The 10,491-nt window shown below is 49.9% G+C and overlaps 1 protein-coding gene across 1 annotated transcript; it reads right to left on the bottom strand.

The window, feature by feature from the left end:
• Positions 1-2,258: 2,258 nt before the first annotated feature.
• On the bottom strand, positions 2,259-8,862 carry LOC120387476 (olfactory receptor 51G2-like). Its single transcript, XM_039508314.1, has 2 exons — positions 8,777-8,862; positions 2,259-3,398 (listed from the first exon to the last, which is right to left on the bottom strand). The coding sequence occupies exon 2, from the start codon at positions 3,374-3,376 to the stop codon at positions 2,405-2,407; it is 972 nt and encodes a 323-aa protein (XP_039364248.1). The 5' UTR covers positions 3,377-3,398; positions 8,777-8,862; the 3' UTR covers positions 2,259-2,404.
• Between the last annotated feature and the right edge of the window lie 1,629 nt (positions 8,863-10,491).

Raw genomic sequence — 10,491 nt, 5'->3', positions numbered from 1 at the left:
CTGACTAATTTAATTTTGTGCCATCAGCAAATGTTACCACCTCAGATCCCGCCCGCCCTTTGCCAGATCATCAATAACTATATTGAACACCAGCCCAGGTACTGGATCTTGGCCCACCCCCTGCTGTCAGCCTGGTGCCATGTTGAAAATTAATCGTTTCTTTCCATTCCTACGTTAGTTTTACTGCAACTGAGTCCTTCCTCTTCTCAGCCACTGGGGCACAACCTGCACCCAGAATCCTAAACAATAGCCAAGTGGTGAATGCATGATGTATACTGGATTCATAGATCCCAAGGCCAGAAGGGAGCCTGGTGATCATCTAGTCTGACTGCCCGTATAGCACAGGCCACAGACCTGCCCCACAATAACTCCTAATTCCTCGTTTCTAGAAAAACATCCTGTCTTGATTTAACAATTGCCTGTGATGGAGAATCCTCTCCGACCCTTGGTAAATTGTCCCAATGGTTAATTATGCTGACTGTTAAAAATATACTCCTTTTTCCAGTCTGAATATTAATACTAATACACCTCTACCCCGATATAACGCAACCAGATATAACATGAATTCGGATATAACGCGGTAAAGCAGCGGGAGCCCCGGGCCCTTTAAAGTGCCGTCCGAGCCCCGCTGCCGGAGCTCTGGTGGTGATTTAAAAGGCCCGGGGCTCCCTGCAGTGGCAGGAGCACTGGGCCCTTTAAATCACCGCCAGGGAAGCCGGTCCAGTGCAGCACGGCGTACCAGGTCTTGCTGGTTCGTCGTACCAGACTGTACCCGATATAACGCGGTCTCACCTATAAGGCGGTCAGATTTTTTGGCTCCCGAGGACCGCATTATCTCGGGGTAGAGGTGTACTTGCTCTGACCAGGAGGCCAGTACTACTCTAGCATAATCCCAGCTCTTACAAGCATACAGAAAAATGCTGTCACTGTCTCTCATAACCACTTTGAATAGGTAAATCTCCTTTATTGTAGGTACGATGTTGTAAAACACATATCGATTGTGTGCAGTGCAGAACAGGCACCAGAACAACATGTGACACAAGCCAGTGAGGCTCATTGAAAGTGACAACAGAGGCAGCAGCACCACTATGTATAGCACCATAGAGGTGCATGGTGATTTACAGACACAACTGAAGATCGAGGCCGAACTTTTTGAAAACGCCTAGTGACCTTTGGGTGCCTGACATGAGACACCTCAAAGGGGCTGATTTTCAGAAAGTGCTTAGCAACCCCCCTCTGAAAATCAGGCCCCTTTGAGTGCCACCAGCTGAGCCCCCAGGAATTGGAGCACCCAGAATCACCAGGCGCTTTTGGAAAGCTTGGTCACGGCCCCTGCCCCGAGGCACTTACAGTCTATGCCGGGCCGACCCTAGAGATTGTGGTGCCCTACGCAGCCCCCCAGGGGTCCCAGGCCTCTACAGGGGTGGGGGGATGCACCCAAGGGCTTTGGGAGGCAGGAGCAGCCAGTGCAGGAAGGCAGCAGGGGTTGGGCCTGCCTCTGCACTCACGGGGCTGCAGGAAGTAGAGCGACTCGGCCCCAGCCTGCTCTGCTCTGCTCCCTTGGCTCCCAGGCTTCGGGGAATGGGGGGAACCGCCCCCCAGCACTCACCGGCAGAACGGCTGGGAGCCGGCAGAGTGGAGTGGGCTGGGGCTGGGTCGCTCCACTTCCGCCCACCCGGCAAGTGCAGGGCGGGCCTGACCCCAACCCCTGCTGCAGTCCCCCAGGACACCTAGCTCAGGGGATGGGGTTTGGGGAGGAGGGGACAAATTGGGGGCAGGGCTGGGGTGGAGCTGAGAGGAAGGGGTGGGGCAAAGGCGGAGGCAGCTTCTCTGGACCCTGCTGTGAGCAGCCCACGAGGGGCCGGCTCAGCCGTCTGGGGGATTGGGCTGGATGCAGTACACAGCTGCATAGGGCACCAGGACATTTGGGGCAATTTGTTGCCCCAAATGTCCTGGTGCCCGATGCAGCTGCGTAGTTTGCTATGGGTAGGGACCCTGAGTCTATGATAGCCAGGACGTGGCCTGAGGCAGGATGAGAGGACTTTAGTCAAGCAGGGCTTACACAGATTGATTAGGTTACTAGTTTTTTCAGGGTCTGCATTTTAGTGGCTCCCCGTTCCACCGCCCCACGTCACTTTTAAAAATAATTTGGGCCCAAATCTTACAATGGCATCCTCATAGGTGGAGCCCACCCTTCTTGCAGACCCCGACAATCAGGGCCTTAGGTTGGCAGGGGAGTGGGGGCGATTCTAGGAGGAAATGGAAGAACACAACATTGAGCTGGGATACAACGTCCAAGGGGAATTGACGTTTTCATCTTCTGGCCAAGCACAGGGCCCCCTTTGATTTAACCTGATGAAACAAGTCACTTGAATTTTCCAGGAAACCTGATGGTGAAAGTCTGTCACATTGACACATTTTTCCACCACAGTGTTCTGAGCATGGCTCTGCGGATCAGTTTGGATTTGACGCTGTATATGATAGGATTTAAGACAGGGGGCACAATAAGGTAGATATAGGCCACCACAATGTTAAGCATAAGGGGAACATTGTTACCACAGCGATGGAGAACAGACAGTCCAATCATTGGGATGAAGAAGATTAGGACGGCACAGATATGGGAGACACACGTGTTCAAAGCCTTGAGACATTTTTCCTTGGTCGTGAGGCTGACCACAGTCTTAATGATCAGAACATATGATAGCACAATGAACACAAAATCCACACCCACCGTTGAAAGAATGACAATTAAACCATACAGGATGTTGACTTTTATATCCGCGCAGGCCAGCTTCATGATATCAGAGTGAAAGCAAAATGAGTGGGAAAGCACATTGTTCCCACAGTAGGTTAACCTCTTGAGCAGAAAGGGTATTGGGAAGAGGGAGATCACAGCTCTTGAAACAATTGCCAGCCCTATTTTGATGATGGTTGACTCGGTCAAGATGGACGAATATCTCAGAGGGTTGGCGATAGCGATGAAACGATCGAAGGCCATGGCCAGGAGCACCGAGGATTCCATCACTGATAGTATATGGATAAAATACATCTGGGTGAGACAGGCATGGAACTCAATTTTTCTGATCTTAAACCAAAAGATGCCCAGCGTAGTAGGAAGGGTGCACAAAGCCAAGCCCAGGTCCGTCACGGCCAGCATGGAAAGGAAGTAGTACGTAGGCTTATGAAGACTTTGGGTCTTCTTGATGATGATCAGGATCAGGCAGTTCCCTGAAAGGCCGACGAGATAGAACACACAGAAAGGGATGGAGATCCAGTGGTGATTGGCTTCCAGCCCCGGAAAGCCCGTCAGGAGGAAGGTGGAAGGCTGATAGAAGGAGGAATTGGCAAGTGGCATGGTGTGCTGAGGCTGCTCCATCCCACCTCAGATGTCGCACAGCCTAGAGTCAAAAACAAAACAGCCCAGGTCATTTGTCTGTACAGTATATACAACCCTATAACCACAACCGCCCATCTGATTACCTGCTCTGTGGTACATGTCACTACATAACTTCCAAAGCCCCCCATATGCCTAGAGGCTCTACTGAACCTACAGTCATGTAATGATACAAAATTGCATGTAATTACACTGCGCTACAGGGTATACAACCATTTAATAACCACCAAAGCCCCAAGTTCAGACACTGTCATGGATCACCGATGCCTCCGTATAGAATTCCTTAGGCGCGAGGGAATCTCTACCATGATTATCACCTAGACTGAGGTTACGTTGGTAAGCAGGTACAAATTGGGGTAGGTGACACCAAAGTCTTGGAAGAAGGTGAAAGTTAAGGTCTCATTTGCTGCTGTTACACCAATTTTGCAGTCACTCCAGTGTCAAAATGGCATTGCAAAGTGGAGATTTGAGCCCTCAGCCTGTGATAAATGAAGGTGGGGGGTAGCTCCCTGTGACGTTATTGATATAAATTGGGACCATATAGAACATGGGTTGCAACCAAGGTCCCGTAGTGGCACCAAATCTTAGGTAAAGGGGGTCATATAAGGTGTCTAAGACCAGGTTATGGGTTGCTGGTTATGATTATGCTGTCTGTGTGCATGTATCATTTTTAGTTGAAGTTATGTATATTGGCTCTATACTGTCTGTATTTCAAGTTGGTGATGTGCTTCTGGGTGATATCCCAGACAAGTTGGTGTTAGCTCTGCTTAGCCTGCTTGATGGCCCATTAAGGACCATCAGCTACACAATTGACCCATGGAGAGAAGGCAGACACGCCTTGTGACTCAGCGAAGTATGCAGGGACTGGCCCATGTGACTCCAGACTCCATTTTGCTGTAATTTTCCACAGTAAGGACAAAGAGGTTCTTACACCTGGAAAAGCCTATATAAGGCTGATGCATCATCTCCATCTTGTCTTCAATCCTGCTTCATACCTCTGGAGGGACTTTGCTACAAACTGAAGCTCTGCACAAAGGACTGACTGACCCATCCCAGCGGGGGATGTTCCAGAGACTTGATTTGAACCTGCAGTTTATTCCATCACTGCTACAAGCCTGAACTAAGAACTTTGCCATTACTGTATGTAATTGATTCCATTTAACCAATTCTAGCTCTCATCTCTATCTTTTTCCCTTTATGAATAAACCTTTAGATTTTAGATTCTAAAGGATTGGCAACAGCGTGATTTGTGGGTAAGATCTGATGTGTATATTGACCTGGGTCTGGGGCTTGGTCCTTTGGGATCGAGAGAAACTTTTTCTTTTATTGGGGTGTTGGTTTTCATAACCATTCATCCCCAGGACGAGTGCACTGGTGGTGATACTGGGAGACTGGAGTGCCTAAGGAAATTGCTTGTGTGACTTGTGGTTAGCCAGTGGGGTGAAACCAAAGTCCTTTTTGTCTGGCTGGTTTGGTTTGCCTTAGAGGTGGAAAAACCCCAGCCTAGGGCTGTGACTGCCCTATTTGAGCGATTTGTCCTCAATTGGCACTCTCAGTTGGGTCTCGCCAGAACCACATCGTCACACTCCCTTTTCCGGACACCCAGCCAGCCAGTTAGCTATAAAGTCCCTCTTGGTGGCTGCTTGCTTTACCTGTAAAGGGTTAAAAAGTCCCCCAGGTAAAGAAAAGGGAGTGGGCACCTGACCAAAAGAGCCAATGGGAAGCTTTCCCTTTGTCTCTGGGTTGTTCTCTCTTGGCTGAAGAGACAGGGGCAGCAGGAATGCTGTGTACAGTTTGAACCAGGTACGAAAAATTATCTTCCATCCCTAGAAAGCTTCATTGGGACAGGGAATGTTTAGACAGACGCGATCAGGTTCATTTCTTTAATGTGGCTTGTGGATTTCCTCTGTGCTAAGCTCAGGTAGTTTTGTTTTCTTTTGGCACCTTATAGACTAACAGACGTTTGGGAGCATGAGCTTTCGTGGGTGAATACCCACTTCGTTGGATGCATGTCACTCACATGCATCCGACGAAGTGGGTATTCACCCACGAAAGCTCATGCTCCTAAACGTCTGTTAGTCTATAAGGTGCCACAAGACTCTTTGCTGCTTTTACAGATCCAGAGTAATACGGCTATCCCTCTGATACTTGTTTTCTTTTGTAATGACAAGCTGGACCCCAGGGAGCCGTGCCTGGTGTTTAACCCCTTTTCAGTTGCTCTATAACATCTAGCAATAGCCTGATGTTCCAGATGTGTCTCCTTTCTTCTTTTTTTAATAAAATTTACCTTTTTTTTAAAAAAAAACTAATTGGTTTTGTGTCTTAAAAGGTCTGTGCATATGTTTTTCAATGAGCTGGTGACAACCACTGGGTTTCCCTTTTGTTTGTTTCCTTTCTTGGCTTTCTCGAGGGGAGGTGGAAAAGCCAAGGGGCCTCAGGGAAAACTTTTGAGGATTTGCAAGAGGCAGTGGGTGGTGGCAGCATTTACCAGGCCAAGGTTAGAGAAAAGCTGTAACCTTGGGGGTTTAATACAAGCCTGGAGTGTCAGGTATTAATTTTTAGAATCCTTGCAGGCCCCACCTTCTGCACTTGGAGTGACAGAGCGGGGATTCAGCCTTGACAGCCTCCTTCACCCTCAGTTCTGAATTTGTCCTCTCGCCAATCCACCAGACCAAGACAGCTGAGTTTCAGTTTCTGCAGCTACTGATCTACAGCCCATCCTCCTTCATTTCCGTATCTGATGGCCAGGGGCGGCTCTATGTATTTTGCTGCCCCAAGCACGGCAGTCAGGCAGCTTTTGGCGGCGTGCCTGCGGGAGGTCTGCTGGTAATGTGGATTCAGCAGCATGTCTACGGGAGGTCCGCTGGTCCCGCACCTTTGGTGAACCCGCCGCCGAATTGCCGCCGAAGCCGTGGGACCGGCAGACCTCCTGCAGGCATGCTGCCAGCCTGACTGCTGCCCTCACGGTGACCAGCTGGCTGCCCCCCGTGGGTTGCTGCCCCAGGCACGTGCTTGGTGCACTGGTGCCTGGAGCCGCCCCTGCCGATGGCCAGCGGAGAGGGGTAGAACCCCCAGGGGAAGGAAAACACCCGAAAGAAAGTTCTACTCAAAGAGAAACTGATTTTTGCGAACGATACTGTGAACCTCTCTTGTGGCACCTGTCTGAGGCTTGTACGGGGCTTTACAAACATTAGGGTGAAATTCAAAAACTTCACCAGACACTGAAGTCTTGTTTGGCGGTGTCCAGTGAGGCACAGAGTTAGTGCTGGCCTGCTGGGGTGAATGTCAGCCATTAGTGCATTCGGCCTCAGTGGCAGAGATAGAAGCCAGCATTTTCAAAGGTGCTGAACACCATCAATTCCTTCTGACGTTAATGGGAGCCACAGGTGCTCAGCACCTCTGATAATCAGGCTGCTTAGTTTGACGCAAGGCTTTTGTTAGTTAGCAGTGAGCAGGCATCAGTCTCTGCCAGGGACATGTTTCATTCGAAAGTGCTATCAGAATTACCCAGCGGCACTGTATGACCAGGGATGTCTGATCTGATGTGCTTCAGCACGTACGCTGACCTCTAACTAATGGGGTTAGGAAGGAAACTGTCCTTGGGAACAGATTACTCAAAGCTCCTGCTGCAGGTCTTGCACCTTCCTTGGAGGCACCTGGCACTGGATGCTACGTCATTTCATCTCTCTGTTTCCTTCCCTGTCCTTTGTCTGTCTGGTCTATTTAGATTTTAAGCTCTTCAGGGCAGGGACTGTATAGTAATTAGTGCAGTGGTGCCTTGATCTCACGCGGAGCCTTTAGGGCCTATGACAATACACACCCAAATTAAAGTGTTTTCTTATTCTTGGTCTAAACTGAAATGAGAGGTTCTGTTAAGGAGCCTGGTTGTCCTGGACCTAAATAATACTTAACTCTCAGTATAAAATGTAACAAGTATGACGAGATTGTAGTTGAATGATGATAGTGCGGCAGGCGCAGAATGCTTCATTTAATAGAGCTCATTTCAGATTAACACGTGTCAACCTGTGGAACACGTGTCAACCTGTGGAACTCATTGCCAGAGGATGTTGTGAAGGCCAAGACTATAACAGGGTTAAAAAAGGAACTAGATAAATTCATGGAGGATGGGGCCAGCAGTGGCTATTAGCCAGGCTGGGCAGGGATGGTGTCTCTAGCCTCTGTTTGCCAGAAGCTGGGAATGGGCGACAGGGGATGGATCACTTGATGATTCCCTGTTCTGTTCATTCCCTCTGGCCACCTGGCATTGGCCACTGTCAGTAGACAGGATACTGCGCTAGATGGACCTTTGGTCTGACCTAGTGTGGCCGTTCTTATGTGAATATTCAGTGACATGTGATTTCATTCCTAGCAAGATTTCATCCATTAGTCTCTAAACATGCTTGTAAATATCATAATGAAATCCAAAGTTTGGCAGGGACATGAATTCTCCTGCTTGGGCCATACGCCAATGTCTAACCAATTGGCACTGGGAAGAAACTGCCCTCTGGGCAGGTTAGTATTGTTAGCAGTGTAAGGTTATGCTGGCACCTAGTCTTCACCAGTCAAGGACCAAGGCCCCGTTGTGCTAGGTGCTGTACAGACAAGTAACAAAGATGGCAGCCCTTGTTGATTGGCTGTGGCAGACGTGGTAGAGGGTTCTGCCCTTTACCTTTGCCATGCTCTTGGAAGCTCTGGTGTGATTTGTGTCTGTGGCTTTGGCGAGAAAGCTTTCCCCAGGAGCTGTCTCTGCAAGAGAATCCAGGGTGCACCACAGTTCTACGGGGCTGGCAGAAAACCATCTCCATCCGGGGGAGAGCTGGTCACTCGTTGCCTTCGCCACCTGCCAAGCTGAACATCGCATGAAAACAGCCAGGATATGGCCATCGAATTAAGGAGCAGGGATGGTGAGAAACACGACTGGAAACAGTCCCTTGAAACCCTGTGTGCCGTGACTGTAGCGGCCAAAATTAATTGTCTGTTACTTCCACTGGCCCTGCAGAGCCGTAAAGTGGGGAGAGAGAGAACTGGAACCTGTGAGGCTCAGACAGCAGCTGCAGCATTGTTAACTGAATTCCCCTCGAGCTGCACCAGGGGTTCATTACATCTGTCTGGTACCATGCCCCTCAGCCAGCCCAGAGTCACCAGCGATGAGGCACTAGCCGCAAGGCTGGGTTTCGGATCTGATCACTGCCTAGTAAAGACACATTTTATTTCTCAACCGAATCCCTGAGCTACATGGACCCCCCTGGTGCCGTTTCAGAGACACTTTCCCCAACTTTAAAGGTCCACACCCCCTCCATAAACAATACCCCTCCTGTTAGCCACACACTGAATTTAACACAGCAAGAGACGATCAAGACGCTGCTAAACCAGTTTACTCACCGGGCTGACACAGCAGTGGGAGGTTACGGCCTGTCCCCACGTTACAAAGCTGCACAATCCAGTTCCAGACCGACCGAAGAACTCACATCTGTCTCTCAGGGTGGGGCGGAGGGTGTATATAACACATCCCAAAAATGAGCCAGCTGTGGTCACGTAACCAGTCGTGGGTCTCAGAGGAGCCTGAGCTTTCTGAGTGTAAATGCTGTGAAATGTGCAAGGGAAAATACCGTGGAAAGTAAATGATCTTTCCATTTATGAGGCTTTCTCAGTAGAGCTGTTTTTCCCCTGCTGGCTTATTGGGCAGCGTGTTTACTGTTAGCCCTGATTTATGACTGACAAAGCAGCAGGCTGGGATACAAATAACTTTTATTGTGAGATTGAAACTGTAATTAAAAGAGTAATAAATTGTAAGGAAAACACAGACATCACAGGCAGCCAAGGGAATAAGGGAGATGAAATGGTGCCAGCCCTCCCCACTGTGCTCCGGATTTATTTAAAAACCATAAAATACTATGTAATGCACAATAAAACCAGATAAAATATTACAGAGCCAGAAAAAGAAGCATTATCAGCTACTGACTCATACAGTCCTGCGCAGTATCTGAGTTTCTCACATTAATAAATTTATCTTCACAACCTCTGCTGTGGGATAGGGGAACCACTGTTATCCCATTTTACAGATGGGGAAAACTGAGGCACAGAGAAACAAAGGGACTTGCCCATGTTCACACGTGGCACCTGTAGCGGAGCAGGAAATTGAAGTGAGCTCTTCTATGGCCCAGTCTGGTTCGTTAACCACAAGAGCATCCTTCCATCCAAGCTGTTAAATGCATCATAGTCCAGTGACCTGCATGGATTTGGCGACTTGTGTTCATGTGGGAGGAGAGAAATGTTGGTCCCACGGTCCAAATGAATGTACCCTGCATTCCTGGGTCATTTCAATACTGGTTTCCCTAGACTCATTATAGTTCTGGAACTTTCAGAGGGAATCTCTCGAATGGCCTAGACATGACCCATACCTGCCGGACACACCATGTCAGATTTGCACACAGGGAGCCAACTTCTGCTCCGATCTGCATGGGTGTGATTCCCAATGAAGTCAATAGGCCTTGCACCCATGTAAACGAGAGCAGGATATGGCCCTCCGTGCTCCTATGTCACTCACTTCTGGTGCTCCCCCGCTACTAACAGCCCCAGCCCAGGTAGTGGCTTCTGTCTGTTCCATCTCCGGCAACCCAAGTTGCACATGAGACATGCGTATCCTGGGTCAAGCATCCCGGCTGTGGGATTCTCTCGTGGGTGTCCCCCGGGCCCCAGCTGTCCCCATGGTTCAGTTCAGAGCCTTGCTATTGGAGACCATTGCTGGCCTATTTGGCTTCTGACAGCTCTTCCTTTTGGGGTTCCTTCCCCTCCTTTTATCCCATGTGCAGGGCCAGTGCAAGGATGTTTCGCTCCCTAGGCAAAACTTCCAGCTTGCGTCCGCCCCGCCCCTGTGCCCCCGCCCTGGGGCGCCCCCCCCGTGGCAGCTCCCCCCCTTCCGCCCTGAGGCGCCCCCCCCACAGCAGCTCCCCCCATCCGCCCTGAGGCACCCCACCCTGCCCCAGCTCACCCCTGCTCCACGCACGAGCACGAGCACCCTGAGCACGCCGTCGCTGCTTCACTTCTCCCGCCTCCCAGGCTTGCTGTGCCTAAGCTGATTGGTGCCGCAAGCCTGG

This window comes from Mauremys reevesii, linkage group 1 (genome assembly GCF_016161935.1).
Source record: "Mauremys reevesii isolate NIE-2019 linkage group 1, ASM1616193v1, whole genome shotgun sequence".
Taxonomy (NCBI): domain Eukaryota; kingdom Metazoa; phylum Chordata; order Testudines; family Geoemydidae; genus Mauremys; species Mauremys reevesii.
Note: the sequence above shows the minus strand (reverse complement) of the source record. Positions and strands in the feature narration are given on the sequence as shown.

Coding starts and splice junctions, on each gene's coding strand:
- LOC120387476 (XM_039508314.1), bottom strand. CDS start 3,376: ATGGAGCAGCCTCAGCACACCATGCCACTTGCCAATTCCTCCTTCTAT.